The sequence below is a fragment of the Typha latifolia genome, chromosome 1 (genome assembly GCF_019914945.1).
Source record: "Typha latifolia isolate L0001 chromosome 1, TyphaL0001v2, whole genome shotgun sequence".
In the NCBI taxonomy this organism is placed as follows: Eukaryota; Viridiplantae; Streptophyta; class Magnoliopsida; order Poales; family Typhaceae; genus Typha; species Typha latifolia.
The window spans coordinates 17,204,979-17,224,987 of record NC_133086.1 but is presented as its reverse complement, the minus strand read 5'-3'; the positions used below and the strand labels follow the sequence as shown (position 1 = coordinate 17,224,987).

The following is a 20,009-nucleotide window of genomic DNA, read 5'->3' as shown; positions in this document are numbered from 1 at the left end:
TGGGTTTCATGTGCTAGGATCAGGTCCCATTCGAACGCTCGGGCCGAAAGAAATTTGCACACTAGAGGTGTTCGAATGGGTCTTGCTTGCATTTGAATACCCATTTTACTTTTTGGATTGGTGTTCTAAGGTGTTTGAATGAGCCCGTGGGCGTTCAAAAGCCCCAAAGATTTTCTTCTCTATTAAGTCACCCTTATAAATAATTAACTTGGGCTCCATCTGTACTTGAATTTGATTAGTGAATTGAATTTTTGGACCATCATGAATGTAAGCACATTGTCGAATCACGTGAATCATGTGAATCATGTCTCACTCTCTCGCTTTTCTATAATTATTTGCAACAGTTCTTATTCGTGATTAGATTATTTTATTGTTATTTCTCTATCATTAGGATTGTATTTGTGATTTTTCCTATTTTGATTGCACTTGTCTATCACTCTATTCGATTGGTGTTATTTGGGTGGTTGGAGGTTGCTTGGGCTGCCCTCCCTCCGCCCAATGGAGATTTGCACACTAACTAGTAGTTAACAACCAAATCTTACCATATCAATGAGAATGAGATAGATTTGTTCTAAAAACTTTTATAAAATAAAAAGATGAAAGAAAAACAAAATATCGATTTGTCCTATCCTTCTCTTTTAAGCATCATCTAACTGCATTCATTATTATAAGACGTTCCAACAAAACACCTCCATATGATCCACGTTGCTTAATTTCTAATCACCGAATTTCAACCTTATTATTGGAAGGCCTATTTAAATTTGAATTTGAATTCGAATCCGAATCCATAGAGTTATCGGAGTTATCGGGTGTGATATGGGTAGCCCGTTCATGTCGAGGCCCAAGGCTGGCCCATAACTTTGTTCAGAAGACGAAACTTACAATTGGGAGAAGATTAGGATAACCATCTTTGACTTAGTCATGCTCACACTTAATGTCCATATAAGTATCTCCTGAATTAGTTGAATGCTTACTGCTTAGCTATTGTTGATTTGTTTAGATGCACCGAAAATAGTGGGTAAGTTGAGTCAACCACAACACAGTTGATCTAGCTTAATCTATTCTGGTCCTCTACTTGAGCCAGACTGAAGAACTCCGATGATGATGATGATGATCTAGTTAAGCCTTTTGACATTGAGGAGTTTAAATTAGCTCTTTGCTCCATGGCCTATGCAAGCCCTTGGGCTTGGAATTGGGTGGCCCTTCCTTCCTTCTTTCCTTGATCTCTCCTTCGCAGTCTGCCTTTGTGGCAGATTGATCACTCCTGCACAACAGTATCGTAGCACAGGAGCTAGTCCATTCTCTCAAGAAAACTAAGTTTGACAAACATTTTTCCTTCTCCTCAAGCTTGATATGGATAAAGTATGTGATAAGGTTTGAAGGGAAGTTGTGCCCCAAGTCCTTAATTACCTGCATGGGATTCCCGGTCTTCTGGTTTTCCTAGATCAAGGTTCACATACAATTAATCACCTTTTTTCTTGATCTTTATCAGTGGCTCTCCAACTCCTTGGTTAATTCAAAGGAGGTTTCCCATTGTCTTCCTATTTATTTATCCTCTGTGTTCAGCTTCTATCAACTTTGCTTAAATTTGTATTATGGACTCGGGAGCCTTAGAAGTTTTACTCCATCTCAAATGATCCTAGTTTTTGTCTGTCTTATGTCTTATGTTTGCAGATGATATCCTTTTGATCTCCTCGACCCATTTTTTTCTCCTAGAGATTATGAGGCCCTGGCCAATAAGGTGATCAATGGGTTACATATGAATATCCAACCTGCGTGAACGAGAGACTTACTCCTTTGGTTCCACTCTAGCCACGAGACTAGGCTAGGAAAAGAATTCCATTTCCACGCCGGTTGCAAAGAGATATATCTTCGACCAACCAACTCTAAGGTGTTTAAGTTATTAATGCTATGTATCTTTCTCATGACTAAGGTGATCATGTGATGTATTCTAATTCTAAATAATTTATTATGAATAAAATTATTTGGTGGTTGATGGTAGCTTGGCTCGGTTGATAACTCGGCGGTTTGGTTGGCTTGGAGAAGTAGTTTGGCAGTACGATAGCTTGAAATAATATCTCAGCGGTGTTTAATTCGGAGCAATATTTCTACTGCACACGACTTGAAACTTAAACTATGTGATTTAGTATATTGGCTAAAATTTAATGAGGTTTTACTATTTTAGTATCTAGAGTGGGTCGACTCTTTATTCATCTCATATCTAACTTTCGATCTCATAAATTTTATGATAAAAAACAAGTACATCTTCGAGAAGCAACTTAAAAGGCTAGATATATAGCTCGATCCAAAATTAATTAACTCTATTTTTGCTAATGAACTAAGCTATTTTCATATATTTATAAGAAAAATACCTATAAGAATAGATTTATCCTACCGGCTATCTAGTATGAGACTAAAGATATAAAGACTCACTAAAAATTTATACATGGATAGGTAGTTTGAGCGAGCCAACTTTAGCTTGATTTGACTAAATTATATTTGCTAGCTTAAAATCTCAATTTGACTCAGACTAACATAGAGCTCGAGTCAAGCTCACAAGACTCCTACGGCAGAGGCAGCGTTTTTTTCACAGCCTTAAACGAGCTGAGTTAAAACAACAAACAGCATCAATTCAAATCATCTACTCTAGCAGAGTCAAAAATTTATAGTTTAGCGAGTCTTGCTACTTGAAAACATTCGCGTATGGACTATCTAATCTACCCTAGGATTGAACTTATACCTTTGGACTGTGGCACTTAATGATACCTGTCTACACGGATTTTCCCCTAAAAGAAAAAGAAAGAAAAAAACTTAAATATCAAATTAATTGAGCATAGCTTTCAAGCACAAATTAAAGGAACTTATTCGATTAGGCTCGTTTTCCAAATAAATTTAGCCGGCAAAGGGTGGCAAAGCAAGATCATTTATTGGCCATATTCTTTCTCAAATCTAAATACCTCGTCTTCTTAACCTAGTAGCTTTTTAGAGAGAGAGAGAGAGTAGTCCAAGGTTTGATTAATTTCTCTTCTTTCCTAGAAGTTTCCGAGCATGATAGGGATGCACATATATTAAACGTTCTATTTGCGAAATCAAAGAGAGGACAGAGAACGTTGGGACTGAGACTACGAAGGCCATTCACAAAATTATGGAATATCTTTCTTTTTTTTCTTTCATTTTCTTTTATGATAATAGAAACTTGTATAGTATCATAATATAATTACTACAGAAACTCACGATTTCAGTCGTCAGAAAACTAGCCAGGCGTCTCAACAATTTAGATATTAATTATTTAAATTTACAGTAACTTTTAGACTACCGTATGAACTCTCTATTTATAGTTTAGATCTAGATTTTTTTTTTTTTTTTTTTTTTTTTTTTTGCCTTTATTTTGTTATCGTAAAGGGCATATATCATATTATTCCAGGAAATTTCAAAATCAGAGAATTCAAACACTTGCTTGCTCCACTTGAGTTCCCTTTGCTATTAGAATGTGTCAGCAACGCGTCGACAATTAATAATCTTACACTTAATTACTTCCTGCATGCTCTTTTAATGCAAGAATTATTAGTCCCACAGAAAGAACGTTCACATGTTTCATTTATTAAATTCATTGACTTGGATTAATTTATCGTCCTTTTTAATTGTATTTCATTGATAATGATCTAAAAATTTTAGTAGATTTGAATGCCATACAGAGCTTGTTTACTTGATCATATCTAATTCATCTAATAATTAAGATAGGTTGAAACTTGAAAGCCATGCATAACCTCTTGGGATATGGGCATTAAACTAGAAATAATGGGCATGGGTATGCAAGCCTTGGCCTTAAATCCAGACATCCATATTCTTGCTCGTCTATGAGTGGGTCCACGTAAAGAGGTTTGCCATCTTACAGGTGTGGATGTACTAATGTTAACATATATACCAAATTCTTCAATGCCTTGCTCTAATTTGTAATGTTAATCCTACGAATATAATATAGACATTTTTTTTCTCTTGTTCTTTTTGATTCGGTACCAGTTTTGAGGTTTAGAAAGTCATTGAAATATAAAAGATGAACATTCAGTGAGATATTAAGTTTAAATCTATCTTTAGCTGATTCAAAATGATGAGAGGCTATTTTAAACCTCTTCCTCCAATTCTTATTCATCTCTTTTGTCCCATGATATATATATATTTAAAAAATATTTTTATTTTTTAGTTTTTGAAATCTAGGATTCAAAATCAAGAGAGTTTTATTTAAATATATTCATCTTTCTTAATATTAATTAAGATAATATCCAAAGTAACAATGCATTCTTTAGTTGCTTTCTCTAACCGGTTTATAAGGCAATCAGTATAAAATCTCCTTCATATCTATATGTTCATCAACAATTAGATTTGTATTTCATACCAAACACCCATATAGAAACAAGAGTAATGAAGAAAATATCCATATATATATATATATATATACACGCATCAGTTGATTCCGTGTATCTAGTGAAGTAGTCTTTTTATCCTTTTTACTGAGGAGCTAAGTAAGACGCACAATGCCAATGGAAGAAAAGAATCTATTTCACCACAAAAGATTAAGCCAATAAGTGTGAGATTACTATTCTGATCAATTCTCTTACATCCTCAATTCCATTAAAAAAGATTGATTTGTCTAAGTCTGCACACCGAATAATATACTTAATTACGTGAGTTAAGTTATTTACTCAACTGCATGTAAACGTAAGATAACACATACAATCGTTAATATAAACTGCTATCTCTGTGAGTACTTTTGAGTGTGCATGTATGAGAAAATAATACTGCTTCATATATTGCTCAAGGCTTAGCGGTTCTAGTGACAATCTTTTAATTTACCAAGGATATTAAAGATTGCTCGTTGAGTTAGTAATTCTCCTAAACATTTCTACGTGGCATTCATGTAGACTAGAATTAAAATACCTACTTGCAACTACCTGGTTCAATATTTTGGTGCAGACCTATAATGACCTATTAAGTGCTATTAATCCATAACCTTGTACATTATACCCCAATAAAATAAATATATATACATTCAATTAGATGTGCTAAAAATTAATCAGTACTTTACAGTTGGGAAAAGAGACAGATGTCACAGCCTTGGCTACTTTTCAAGAGCAACCTTGATTAAGAGGTTTAACTACATATTTGTTGATGTAATTACTGCTTAACTACATACAAATACAGAGACAGAGAGATGAGAAAAAAAAATCATATACTGTGCGATCTCTCTCGTTTTGCCACCTCTCTTCCCACTTCAATCTCACCAACTCCATCATAATATTAAATTTTCTAGCTGGCAAGTGAATTGACCTCCTCTCCTTCTCTCCCCTCCCCTTGCCTGGCCTCTACTTACGACTTATATATAACAAGTCTTCCTCCTCCAATATAGAGTTGAAGAGAAGACAAACAAGACACAAGAGCCAGACTATTAGGCCAACCTCTTTGCTAGCTTTCGTTCTAACCTAAAAAATGGGTGCTCCCTTGTCTTGCTGGCCTTGGGAAAATTTGGGCTCATACAAGGCATAAGCTTCCATCCAATCTCATCTTTACCCCCTTCTCTGTCTTCATAGAGAAAATCTTATGATGTTAGCTTATATGTTACGTGACATGGCTTGTGTTTTGGATGCAGTATCTACTCTATGGGCCACTTATAGCTAAAGCAATCGCCTCAAAGGCATTTGATGAAGGTAGTAGCAGCAGCGATCAATGGTGCTTCTATATCCTCATCCTCTTTGCCCTCAGAGGATTCATCTACACCATTCTCTGCTCCTTGAGCAACATGCTCTTCCTCACTCGCCGGCGCCGGATTTTTAAGGACGGCATCGATTTCGCTCAAATCGACAAAGAGTGGGATTGGTAAGCATAGATGAGTTAAAACGTTCAGGCATTCTGTTTCCCCGGACATGTAAAACTCTTCCTTTCTCTCTTATCAGGGATAACTTTTTAATTCTTCAATGTTACATTGGAGCTTTGGCTTTTTATGGCTTTCCAAGTCTTAGAGACCTCCCTAAATGGGAATTAATAGGGGCTGGAATTGCCCTTCTCCTCCATGTAGCAGTCTCAGAGCCTCTGTTCTATTGGGTGCACAGGGCCTTCCACAGAGGCCAGCTCTTCTCCCTCTACCACTCCATTCACCACTCCTCAAGGGTGACCCAATCCTTCACGGGTAAAGCAGATCGATCCACTTACCGACTCATTTTTCAACTAGGTTATGTGCGATCTTTTTCTCTCATTTCCAACTTTGGCATATTTTTGCAGCTGGGTTTGCCACGCCATTGGAGCACCTCATCTTGAGCATGGTCATGGGTATACCACTCCTCGGCGCTTGCCTCACGGGATTCGGATCCTTCGGGTTACTATCCGGCTACGTGCTGCTCTTTGATTTGTTGAGAGCCGTGGGTCACTGCAACTTTGAGGTTTTCCCACATCAACTCTTTGAGGCCATCCCTGCCCTTAAGTATCTCATCTACACCCCTACGTAAGCGATCAGTCTATGATGCATCATAATTCATACATCTCAATATTCCGATAAACCATGCAAGGGTGTGTCTCTTTGAGATATTGCTCAAATTTTTAGGGGGTAATCTAAGAAAAGATTCCTTCCTCCTTTGGTGGTGTTCTTTGGTCATGCTTTTCATGTTTAAAGAGCAGTTGCTAATTGAAGTTGGTTGGTGTGATTACTTGTCAGCTTGGGGTTTTCTTGGAAAACTTAGTCGATCACATTTACTAAGGCCAACGTTTAACTAATTATACTATGTCATGTCAAGCTTGACAACACTTGTCAAAGTTAAATAATTGCTCTTATATGCAGGTACCACAGCATTCACCACACACAGAAGAAGTCCAATTTTTGCCTCTTTATGCCCCTGTTTGATCTCCTGTGGGGGACGCTGGATGGCAAGTCTTGGGAGCTACATAAAGAAATAACTGCAGGTGCATACCTATCAGTATTCATTTGTCTTCAATATGCATTGTGTTTTCTAATGTACAATAGCAAAGTAGTTGGATCGGCTAATGTGAAATTTGCATCTGGATTTATTGTATTTCCATCCAAACCTTCTTAGACCCACTTGTAAGGCAGGTTTGTGTCGATTTTTATGATTATTTAGCATACATTTACAAGATAAAGTTGATGGCTGGGAGAAGGATTCATTAAATCTAACAGTTGAAATTGGTCCCACTAAACATCCTTACAAGACTTAATCAGTACAACTCAGGACAAAATATACATTAAAAATGTTTGGTTAATCTTCTAGTTGGCCCTTCACTAGCTTTAGCCATCAGTTGATATTCCTAGTTGATATTGTTAAGGATAACTTATGCCACAGGATAAGATATAGTCATCTCACTAATATCATCTGTCCAGTTTGGTTGCAGAACAATTAGGAAAATTTAGAATCATAATCAAATAAAATTATATTTTCCTAGTTAAAAGTAAATAGATATTTATTATTTTATTATTTCTTTCTGAAGAAAAACCAGAAATAAGTTTAAAATTAAATATAAATTATAATTTCATTTTTACAACTTTGTTTTAACATTTCATATTTATTTTTACAATTTTTGGTCAAAAATTAATATAACTTAATCATATTAACTTACTAAAATATATTTTAATATATTACTAAGTATATTATAGTCACATTATATTATTCACTCCGAATCTAAATCACACGATATCACTATATGATACAATGTATTATACCAAGAAGACAAATTAGTCATTATCCAAAATAAAGAAATTTATTCTATTTTTTTTTATTCCAAAATCTTATCCCATGTTTAACATATTTATTTCAGAATAGGGACTTTCATTCCATCTGAGCAAACGGGACTTTGCATCTTGATAGTTTTAAACTCAAAAACAACATTAAGATATTAGGGTGAAATATATTTCTATCCCTTTGAACTTCTTATCTTAGAAAACATTATCGGTTTGAACAAAAATCACGTTTTAACTCTTCGTGAACTTAATGGCATAGAATTATATTGTAACGCAGGTAAGAACGATGAAGTCCCTGGGTTCGTCTTCTTGGCCCACGTGGTAGACATCGCATCGTCTTTGCATGTACCTTTCGTGTACCGTACCTTCGCGACACTGCCCTTCTCGGCGAAGCCCTTCATACTGGTGGGATGGCCGATTGCCTTCGTAACTGTGCTCTTGATGTGGGTTTGGTCCAAGACTTTCTTTCTCTCCTTCTACAATCTTCGTGGTCGATTGTTCCAGACTTGGGTAGTTCCCAGATGCGGATTCCAGGTAGCGTATCTCTCAAATAATAGTTTTGAGACTGTCTTTTTTACTATTTACTAGTTAGGCTTCTCTCACCACTAACGTTGGGTTTGCTATGTTTCCTTGCAGTACTTCTTACCATTTGCTAAAGATGGCATCAATAACCAGATAGAGCTGGCCATCCTGAGGGCTGACAAAATGGGAGTCAAAGTCCTCAGCCTCGCAGCATTGAATAAGGTTTAGCTACATTCTTTTCCTTCTTCGCACTATTGACATAGAGCTCAATTTAATGTCACAAATGGGGTAGACAAACTACCCTTGCAACTCCACATGAGGACACGTTCAATTAAAATCAAGCAACTACCAGACAAGTCCACAATAAGGAGAGTTTTTGACTTGCAAATAATTTTTTTTTTTAACAAGGGCACACGGTTAGTATACTTAAAATTTTTACACGTATAAAAAATTTGTGACAGAGTTAAAAATAGATAAAAACTCTAATAAGGATATACTATTGGAGAGCTAGTGAGGGGGTTGGCTGGTTGAAATGGAATTTTCAACTTTAAGTCTTATGTTGGAAAATGTCTAAATTTTAATAGATATAGTTTATTGACATTGTCTAGTTAAGACGCACTCTTTTCAATTTCCGACAAACTTTAAATGAAGAATCCTAACTATGCCGATACTTTCTCGCCTTATGAGAATTGCAACTTAGTTTTATGAATCTTGCAGAATGAAGCACTCAATGGAGGTGGAACACTGTTTGTGAAGAAGCACCCGAATCTTAAAGTACGCGTTGTTCATGGTAACACCCTAACAGCCGCTGTTATCATTAATGAGATCCCTAAAGATGTGAAGGAAGTATTCTTGACGGGTGCCACTTCTAAGCTTGGAAGAGCCATTGCACTGTACCTTTGCAGGAAGCAAATTAGAGTCCTGGTAATATATACATATATATATATATATATATATATACCACAGTATATCTAGTGACATTATTCATATATATATTTGCTGCTTACTAAGAAGTCTGAGTTAATTAAATTTCTACAGATGCTAACTCTCTCAACTGAAAGGTTCCAAAACATTCAGAAGGAGGCTGACCCAGAGTTCCAGCAGTATCTCGTTCAAATCACGAAGTACCGAGCTGCACAAAACTGCAAGGTAATTATTGTCTACCATACCATGCTAAATGTATGTGTATATTACGATCACTAATTGCTGATGCATCGATTTCAGACATGGATTGTTGGGAAATGGTTAACGCCGCGAGAGCAGTCCTGGGCCCCGTCAGGCACGCACTTTCACCAGTTTGTTGTTCCTCCGATCATCAACTTTAGGAGAGATTGCACCTATGGAAAGCTGGCAGCAATGAAGCTACCCAAGGACGTGGAAGGATTAGGATCGTGCGAGGTAATCATATTCCTATATTGTTGGTCTGTTCTTTAATAGAGTAAGTTTTTGAAGTCACATTTGGCACGTCCATAAATGGGTACTCATTCAGAGATTAGATTTATCTTAAACACAATATGCAACTAAACACTTCTTTATATATATATTTTTTAAATTAAATCTTACATAAGATAAGTTACACATAACATCATATAACATAAAATACCCTCCTCTTCTCTGTGACCATGAGTCTTTTTCACTCTCTTTTACATGATTAATGTCACTTAAAAGCATCATATGGCGATCCTGTAAGCATGTCACTGTCTTTCTATTCTAAGTTATGCCCACTGTTCTTGTTCAACACCAATTTTTGATAGCGTCGTTGTTTGTTAAAAAGCCTTGGACTTTAGAACCGGAAAGAGATGCATGTATTGTGATAAGAATATGGCAGCACTAATTTCATCCACGTTTTAACAATCAAAGAATAAAATAGGAAAGCAAAAATTGTAGAGACAGAATAAAGGTAATTCTTGAAATTTTCTGAAGTAATTAACGAGTGTGGGTGGAATGGTTGCAGTACACGCTGGGGCGAGGCGTGGTGCATGCGTGTCATGCAGGCGGTGCGGTGCATTTCTTGGAAGGATGGACGCATCACGAGGTCGGCGCCATAGACGTGGACCGGATCGATGTCGTATGGGAAGCTGCACTTAGGCATGGCCTAACACCTGCTTAGCGATTCGGTGGACCAACCAACGCCAACGCCATCGCCTACCTACATGCATTAATTTTTCTCCCCCTACTCTTTATGTTGAAATTTTATCCCCCACGATCTATCAAGCGCACCTGTAACCGTCTTAAGATCATTAAAAATATGGTTAGAGGATATATCATTAAGCTACATTTAAAACTTTCTTTCCTGATGCAGATCTGCGTCTTCGTCACTTTGATTGTGCCGTATATGCAGAGAGTCCGCCTAAAATTAGAATGTGTTATATATATATGATTTTAATCTCTAGTCTACCACATCAATCTCTTATTAGGGGTGGCAAATCTTGACCCGATCCGATAACCCAACACGACAACCCACCTCTTAATCGGGTTTGTGTTTAATCTAATCGGGTTCGGGTCATAAACGGATCAACCCGTCTAACCAGATTAATAATCAAGTCGTGTTCGGATTTATATAGCTGACCCGTTTTGACCCGTTTAGGTATACAAGTTGGGTCGGATAAACATGCCAACCCTTACTATATACTAAAACTAACCTATCCCTCACACAACCTCACCCTCACAAATGATCCACGTAGTCCCAACCGCCTCACCCATCTCCACTACCTCTTGCCTCTCGCCACAGAGGCCATAGTCTTCCTTTCACCTCTCGCCTCCTCTTGCCTCTCGAAAGCCCTATCTCTATCTCACTGTCTCTTGCCTCTCGCCTTCTCTTGCCTCTCAAAAGCCCTATCTCCATCTCACCATCTCTCGCCTCTTGCCACCTCCCCCACACAGCCTACTTTAGATCGCATGCCGCCCCCATCTACTCATGTCGCCTGCCTCAACTCGCTTGCTGCCCTTATTTTCCCACGTTGATAGCCCCAATTGCCCGTCAGATCTCCTCACACTGTCGAATTCCTCACATTGTCGTTGCCCTTCGGATCTCCTCACTCCTCACGCCGTCATCGCTCGTCGAATCTCCTCATGCCGACGCTTCCTCATGCGAGGTCTAAAAAATCATCTTTTATTCTATAAATATACATCTTTTATTTTGTATAAATCATCTTTTATTCTGTAATATACAAAAGAGTATAAAAGTTGTATCCTATCTTGACTGTCAATCCATCTGTTTAGTTTAGTTTAGTGCCCAATGCTTTTATGACATCTAGATCTATAGATGATGCATACATGAAATATGTCTAGTATAAGTGTATAACAGGTTAATTCTTTTCTTTGTTTTTGTACTCAAATTTCTTATACATCTACTGCTAATTAGATTTGTGTTGAATGTTCTTATTGGTTTGGTGAAGTTGTTTTTTATTTTCGGGTATTTCTTTAGGAGCTTCTTTTGAAATAAAATGGACAGCAAAATTTTTGGATGTAAATTTTTGGGTATTTACATATAACAATCAGCATAGTAATAGAGTTACTATAATAAGAAATAGGCAAGTTTTTCTTGTTAAAAATAGAAGAAAATCATGCATCCTAATATAAATACTAGTTTCTGATGCCATTTTTAAGTGCATGCTTTCAATTTTAGTATACATAGATCCAGAAATAACAAGGGAGTCTTGTGCATAGTTATTTTACAGTGACAGTTTTGAAATGATAGATGCTTTATTTCACTTAATTTGTTGAAGGAGCTTTATTTATCATGTATAACTTATTTATCGTGTATAATAGTTACAGTTTTGAAATGACAGAGGCTTTATTTATCATGTATAATAACTAGGGAAACGCACATCCTAGTTCTTTGTTATCTTCTATTTTCATTTGATTTATCACGTATAACAGATGCTTTATTTATCTCTCAATATTCTCTATCTTAGTTAACATTCTTTTTTATTTTAATTTTTTTTTCTGACAGGGTCCTCATCTTTGAATAATAAAATGGAGGGCCCAATACTATTATTTGCTTCTTCTTTTTAAGTTATTTACAGTTTGTAATATATTATGAACTTAAAATTATGTTATAATTGTCGTGAGATTACAACTATTGGGAAGTTTGTAATAGAAGACTTAACATTCTCCTATTATTCGCTTTTTATTTTAACTATTTATAGTTTGTAACATATTATGAATTTGAAATTATGTTATAATTTCCATGAGATTGTTAGATTTGTAAATTAAAATTATGTTATGAATTTGTATACTTTTGTATTGTATATTTTTTCAAATAAAAAGAGATTATTTTGTTTGAATCAATAAATATTAAAATTTATATAATAATACTTTGTTATTCGTGTTATCGTGTCGTGTTAATATGACTCGTTTATTAAACTAGTTAGACGACTCGTGTTAATGTGTTGTGTTAACACGACCTGTTTATTAAATGGATTAGGCGTGTCGGGTTAACATGACCCGTTTATTAAACGGGTTATGACTCGACGAGTTATGTCGTGCTACCCGTTTAATAATCAGATTGTTTTCGTATTTATTAAATGTAACTAGTTTATTAATCGGGTCATATCGTGTTAGAGTAAAGTTAACTCGACCTAAATCGGATCAAACTCGAACCTGGTTAACCAGACGCATTGCCCCCTATCTCTTTATCGATCTTCTCTCTCAAAATAACTCAACTTAAATAAGGACAGCAAGTAAAAGAAAAAATGGAAGATAATTGATAAAAAAAATATGGTTAAATTTAGTCCAGACAGAACTCGGTCGGGATTTAAATACCAAAAAGAAATATAAAAATAAGGAAGACATCCTCGTCTATATATGTTAGTATGAATGTTATTCTGGGCCGGGGTCAATGTATTCGTGGCCCAAATAAATTGCCCTGACCCATTTTGTACCAAAAAATACCCCCCTCTTAATTTTTAATCCCGAAAATGTCCTCGCGTTTCCCTCCAACCACGCGTCCCGCTTTGGAATCCAAGAAGCCCGCGCCACTCGCCACGTCTCCTCCTCCTACGAATTCGAACCGAGACCGCTTTCTAGGGTTTCGGTGATCTACTGAAGGAAGAAGAAGGAAGAGGCCACGTAAGAGAGAGAGAGAGAGAGAAGAAGAAGAAACGATGGAGAAGGGAGGAGGAGCAGCTCTCGGGGTCCGAGCGATGCCGGCGACGAAGCGACGGAGGAAGGGCGTGGGCTTCGCTAAAGCCGTCGCCGATTACCTCGTCTCCGATTCCTACATGTACGCGCCACTTATCGACCCTAATCCAACCTTGGATTCTTCTCCTTCCGACGCGGTTCGATCGGTTAAATCCGCAGGTTCGCATCTTGGTTCCAAATTATCATCTCGTCGTTTCCCAAGTGTTGTTGTTAAGTGCGGCTTCTCCCACCTTGTTGATTTTTTTCTTGTTCTACCGGTGATAGAAGGATTAATAATTGAGATATGAAATGCTAGTAGTTGCATTTGTTTTTAGAAATATTCATACGTTTGTGCAAGAAATAGGGTGACGAATATTTTTGAAATGCTTCATATCTTCTTTTCAGAAGCGCATCATAAATTTTGGTATTGGTTTTGGAAAAATTGAGATACTAAAAGAAATTGTGTTGCAGAAACATCTTCCCTTTAATTGTACGCTTATATAGGTTTTATATGCCTTTTATAACTTGACACATCTTTTGGCGAAAAGAAGTGTATTCAGATTCTAACATTTCTGTTTATAATTTAATTGTGCAGAGAAAGGGGCGCAAATTGCTCGCAGTAATAGAGGTTGCCGTTAACTTGGGGTTTGCGCTGCTTGCTGCAGGTATTTGTAAAGTGTACTGTGTATAGGTTTCGCTTGTTTCTGGAGTGTGTGAAGTTTTGTTGTTGTAAGTTCTAGCATTATTGGTGTATATGCTTTTTGTGATGTAGTATAGTATAGTTCTTTTTTTTAGTTGCTTTGTACGTTCTGTTCATTATGCAAGAGATATTATTCTTACTAGTTAGTCAAGTAATGGGTTGTCTTCTCCACTTCAGATTGCATCAACATGGATATACTTTGAGTTCTTCTTAACCTGTTAACATATGTTTGATTAGTAATGAGTGATGTAAGGAACTAACTACACTTTCTTGCATATTGTAGTGTAGTAACTAATTTCATACGAAGATTAATTTGTTCTTTGCATCTTCAAGCTTAGCCCTTTTTATTCTGTCATCTGCAAAACATCTTTCTTCTCCTATTTCCATGTTGCATTCGTCTCCGACTTTTTGATTAGTTTATGATCATATAGTATATCTAGGATCAGGTAAGGAATCAACAGACACATAATTTGGTGCATGCCAACAGTGTGCCTGAAGTGGAGGGTCTGGTCTAAATATTTCTCTTAGCATGGTCAGAAAGTTGGTTCAGAGATCTGAAGGCCTTCTTTTTTATGTCTGTCTTCCTTTGGAGGTGTGCCCTGAACACCTATGTCTGTGCTCTGCACATTAGAAATGTTTAAACTGCAGACGGTATGCGCTTAAAGGCTCCGATATGCATTTGATTAATGGCGGAAGGAATGAGATTCTCGACTGTCTTAGAAAAGTCTTTAGATGACCTTAAATATGAGAATTAGTGTGCAAAATAAAATAATATAAATTCTGAATAGCTTAACCTTCTTGCATTGATAGGTAATTTTCAGTTGATTGTCTACTAATGTGTTGGGTTGACCATCTGCCCCATCAAAGACTTGGGACTCAGACTGAATTGCAACCCTCTTCTTGAGACACAAATCTGGTCTAAAGCAGAAAAACTGAGACATTTCATGACCTATCATTGGCCTTCAATTTGTATTTTCGGACCGTTTGAGATCCCTCTTTTCATCCAGTACTTCTCTTCCATTCAAATTTCAAAGTGCTAAAATCTGATAAATAGATGTCCCTTAATTGGTGCAAAGAGGATCTTGTTGAACTATGATGTTGAGGAGTGCTGAGATCTACTGACTTTCTTTACCTTATGAGATCTCTCCACAGCAATAACAAGAGATAAAGAGGTGCGGAAATTTTACTAGATTATGCTATCGGATGATTATTTTGTCTTTCATCTTATGCTGTGATCTGGTTGATCATTTCTTGTTCAGAGCCATGATATTTTCATCATTGTTTTCTCCTTTTTAACATAGATCACTGACATCATGACATTACATCCAAATTATTATCTCAAAAATGTCATTGGGATTTCTGAGAGAAGATTTAGGACACCAGGCTTCCTCTTACTTCCTATACTTTTTTACTTAAGCTTTTATAACAGTATGTGATTGATCGTATCATTACCACTTTGTTTAAGATTTCCAGTACTGCCTTGTATTCCTGAAACCTCATTTGAAGGTTTGGCTGGTAGAATCAACACAAAGTTCCAAGGATTTGAGTTATGCTGACTAGATAGTCATACCAGTTGCCGATCAGCTCAAATGAAACGAAACAAAATATAGGAAAGTTCCTACTTGGATTCATTCAAGATGGATCTATTTCACAGTGTCTATAATGCATCTAATGATCTCCTGTTGATAAGATCATGTAACAGTGGTCCACTTATACTCTTAAAACATGCATTTGTATTATCTAATGCAGGAATCGAAATCTACATATTGTGCGACAATGTATAATTATAGCACTATGGGTCTAGGAGTCTTTAAGTATATATGTTCTAAATACATCACATGGTCCTAGTTTGGTGCTTGACCACAATGGGCAGTCCAAATCAGGCAAACACATGGTCACACATGGATGGGCTCCATATGTCCCTGGAAAGGCATGCAGCCCCTTTGAGTTGTATCAATAAAGAATTGGGAGCTCTACATTATATGTTTTGGTATGCCCTCAATTTAAGGTACTTTTGGCAGATCAATCAAACTAAAGCAAAGAAGGCCATTGGATCATTTAGTATTAGAGTGTCATTGCACAAATACATGGTTTTGTTTTGTCTAGGAGTTTTGAGAAGAAGTATCATGTAGCTTCCCATAATACAAGATTGGCCTTGGGAGCTTCTTTTATAACCACCATTTATTCAACTTGATCTTCTGGATATGTTATTAAATTTAATATACGAAAAGAGGAGCTTTGCTGACCTTATCCTAATGCAGTGTCCTAGTTATGATTCTTGTACCTGTGAGAAACGGTATCATAGTGTTATAAAATGGTTGCTGGTAATAGGAGTCTCTTACAGATTTTATCCACAACCTCTACTTTTATTCTCCTCTTTTCTTTTTCTTTGTCTTTTTTATAATTTTTTCCTTTCTGTCGTGGATGTACAGTTGGATACTCTTATTGAAGATTGGGAAAGTATAATAATAATATTACTTTATTATTAACTGGCCCATACGTAGTAATGATATTGCAAATTTGCTGCTTATAATCTCTGAAATCCTTCTAAATTTTTCTTTGATAGAACTTCCTCAGATATCATTTACTTCATCTTTTAGAACATAATTGAATATTTTTGCATATGACGCTTGAAAGCCGTATAGACATAACATCTTTGTTGACTTTCATGGTACATTATCAGTCCCCCTCTCATCACCAGATTTTAACTTGATGTGACTATCAACACCATTTATCCCTAAGACCTGAGTTAGGAGACAGGTATGATGTATTAATAAACTGCATGGTTACAATAAAATATGATAGAAACAAGAATTCCTCTTTTTACCATTAGCGAACTCTTGGTGATCTCTCTCTTTATGCCATGTCAAAGAAGTCAATCTAAATACGGTAACAGTCCAATTTAGTTCTTTGGTTTTGTCAGTGAATCTTATTTTGGTAATCAAAACTTAGAAATACAAAATGCAACAGCATTTAGCTAAGAAAGATGGAGTAATCGATTGTGCTGTAGTATTATCCACACTTGCTACGATAGCAATCTTAGAAAAGCACCAAGCAAGAAACTGCAAGAATGGAAAGATCTTCCTTGATTTGAAGCTGCAGGGAATGAGTGTTGTAGTCATAGAGCTGGAGGAGGATGACATTTTTTTTTCTCGCTGAAGAGAGCTAAATCTCTTCATTGGTCAACACATGGGAGATACAATATAGCAGGTGGACACATAAAGGAGTAAAGGGCATGCTCTCTTTTCCCCCTTACACACTCGTGTACAATTACAAATAGTATCGATTCTGACCAGGGAAACGGGATGGATGCAGAGAGTATTACACACCGTAGAGATCCGAGAGACTCTTGAGAAGGATCACTTGCATCTCTAGGAAGCAGATATACTGAGCAGTCCTCCGAAGCAACGCCTCTGCATCGTCGTCTCGGCAATCAGGTACAATCTTCTTGAGCTCTCTAAATTTCCTTAGCACCATAAATTGTAGAGTTTTCTTCTTCCTCAAGTGGATCATTCTTCTACCTTGACCCAAAGGCCTTCTCATCTCCAGATAACAATTTGCAAATGTAGAAGAGAGTCACGGTGGACAAAGGATATAAATAGGTACTATGATTTCACTTGCACATGTGGGCTTAACTAGCTGTAGACTGTAGGCTAAGCTGGAAGAGGGTACACTTGGATCACTTAGAGACCACGAGCTGGCAAACGACATATATGTGCACATGAAAGGTAGTATCATCTTAAATGCATGTAACTGTTCTCGCTTTACCCACCCCCAATCATTTTAAAAGAACAGTGGCTTTATACTTGATTGACCAACACGGGGAAACATAAACGATTCAAGTGAGGCATCTCTTTTGTGTTCTAATTTTTAACTCTTAACGATCAGCGTTGAGTTTATTATCAAACCACAAGATGGATTTTGAGAGTGAGCAATTCTATCTATTGGATAAATAGCATTTTGCAGTCCTGGTCAATTTAATCTCAACCCCTGCTTATTTTAAGTAGCCGCTAAGCTCCAAATTTGATTAGTTAGTTTTATTTTTTAGTTTTAATTTTAAAAATAAATTTAATTAGATATAAAAAAGATAAAAAAAAATATTTAGTTATTGAATTAGTTTAGGAGTCTCTGAACCAATTTTTCTTGAACCAATTTTTTCTAAACTCAAAACAAGCGAGGCCTTGAGTTTACTTCTCTAATATATTTTTTAGGGCCTCTCATTCATTTACTTACGCAGAACGGCCTAATTTTAGGTGCTTGTCTAATCTAAAATAGATATACATTTCAAGCAGGCAAGTGTTCTACCCACTCCACAAATGGATATTGTGCATTGTTTTCTTTAAAAACGTGTGGGGTGGGGGACTAAAGACTCGCATGTACTCAAATAAATCACGTACGTTATCAAATGAAACCAGTCTGAGTCCAGCTCTCTCACAAGGATGGTGGGTATGATATCCCTGAACAAGTGTTGGGAGAAATAGTGACAATCTATTTTTAATTTAAACATCAAAGTTATATTTTATTGTTGTATACATTAGAGCTTCAATGTCCCGTAAGGCTAGAACACATGTTATGTTTCTAAATTATTCTTCTTTTCCGGTCAAAATGAAATCATTTTTATGTAAATATAAATAAGTTACAGAGATATAGAGAGAGTTGTATCACATAAAGTATGGACCCTCTTGAGTACTTTATAAGAACTGGAGAGGATGGCAAACTCTAGATTAGGCGTTTGTCAATAGTGTTATCAAAGACAAGGAGCATGTGCACGTCCTTATCTCCCGTGGGCTGCATTAAATCTCATGCACGTGCACGACTAGTAGCCTTTTTTTATTAGATAGATAGATAGTAAAAATTATAAGATCCAAACATAGTTTGTCGTATTTATCTATCAATATGATGTCGCATTATATGTGTGTGTGAAGTTTATAGTGACAATATTTTTACCAACCGAACATAGATAAAAGTAGCTAATTATTGGGGGGCCGTAGAGAATTGACCTTGCTTGATCTTAGCAAGAACTGTTGTCCGGTAGCCGTACAGTTGGATCATTATCAAACATCTAAATCAGGCGGTCGGCGTTAGGTGGCCCAGTCGTTGTGACTTTGTGACGATCCATCTCCATTGACTAAACCTTTGAGATTCTTATCGTGTCACACCTGAAAAAACCTTTGTTGTGATGTAACTAACGAGTTGTTACTATTGACTGTTGAGTCGCCTCATAAGAATGTGGACATTTTGAATTTTTTTTTTTAAAAAACATAAGACTGGAAGGGAAGCATGAATCGACCTTAGATGACGTGATGTACTGCCCTGAAATGAAATAAATATTTCCTGTATGTTTCCTTGTCGTTGGGGGTGACTACCAAATGTGACAACCAATTCGAGGAAGGATACAAGAGAGAGGGTTAAATAAAATGTTAATTACACTGACACCTCCTTAGAGTACACTCGATTCTTACCGAAACTCGCTAAATTTTTTAAGATTATAATGTCCCTTTTAAAATTTGGATCTAAATGAAAAAGCAAACGGTAGTGATAGAATACACAGAATGACTAATATACCCCTAATAAATATATCATATTATTAATTTTTAAATTAAAATAGTAAAATTATGTAATTATCCTTAGCAACTTAATCTCTATTCTCTCCACTTCCTTCTACCTTCCTTGCGAGAGATCGGACGGCGGAGGCGACCTAAATCGGGTCGCCACAGCGAACCGTCGATGGATCTCGGACCCGAAGCCCTTGAAGCCAAGAATGGTCGTGCAGAAGTGCGGAAGGAGGCAACGCCAACCTAGACACCGCAACCATGTGGGTCTCACCGAGGAGGGCCCGCCGCATGGGTCTCGATAGAGGCGACTCAAAAGGAGGCGGCGGAGGCGACCCCAACCTTGTCGTTGCGGCAAACCACCGAGTGGATC

General features: G+C 36.7%; 1 protein-coding gene and 1 long non-coding RNA gene across 2 annotated transcripts; both read left to right on the top strand.

The window, feature by feature from the left end:
- Positions 1–5,388: 5,388 nt before the first annotated feature.
- On the top strand, positions 5,389–10,522 carry LOC140782384 (very-long-chain aldehyde decarbonylase GL1-1-like). The gene is made up of 11 exons (XM_073128917.1): positions 5,389–5,535; positions 5,645–5,871; positions 5,949–6,181; positions 6,274–6,493; positions 6,827–6,948; positions 8,016–8,272; positions 8,375–8,482; positions 8,978–9,184; positions 9,299–9,409; positions 9,485–9,658; positions 10,215–10,522. Exons 1-11 carry the CDS (start codon positions 5,485–5,487, stop codon positions 10,368–10,370), a joined length of 1,866 nt encoding a protein of 621 aa, XP_072985018.1. The 5' UTR covers positions 5,389–5,484; the 3' UTR covers positions 10,371–10,522.
- A 2,710-nt stretch (positions 10,523–13,232) lies between these two features.
- Positions 13,233–14,255, top strand: LOC140780675 (uncharacterized). Its single transcript, XR_012107551.1, has 2 exons — positions 13,233–13,564; positions 13,980–14,255. It is a non-coding gene; the product is annotated as an uncharacterized lncRNA (long non-coding RNA).
- The last annotated feature ends 5,754 nt before the right edge of the window (positions 14,256–20,009 follow it).

Coding starts and splice junctions, on each gene's coding strand:
- LOC140782384 (XM_073128917.1), top strand. CDS start 5,485: ATGGGTGCTCCCTTGTCTTGCTGGCCTTGGGAAAATTTGGGCTCATAC. Junction 5,872..5,948: donor ATCGACAAAGAGTGGGATTG/GTAAGCATAGAT, acceptor CTCTCTTATCAG/GGATAACTTTTTAATTCTTC. Junction 9,410..9,484: donor GAGCTGCACAAAACTGCAAG/GTAATTATTGTC, acceptor CATCGATTTCAG/ACATGGATTGTTGGGAAATG.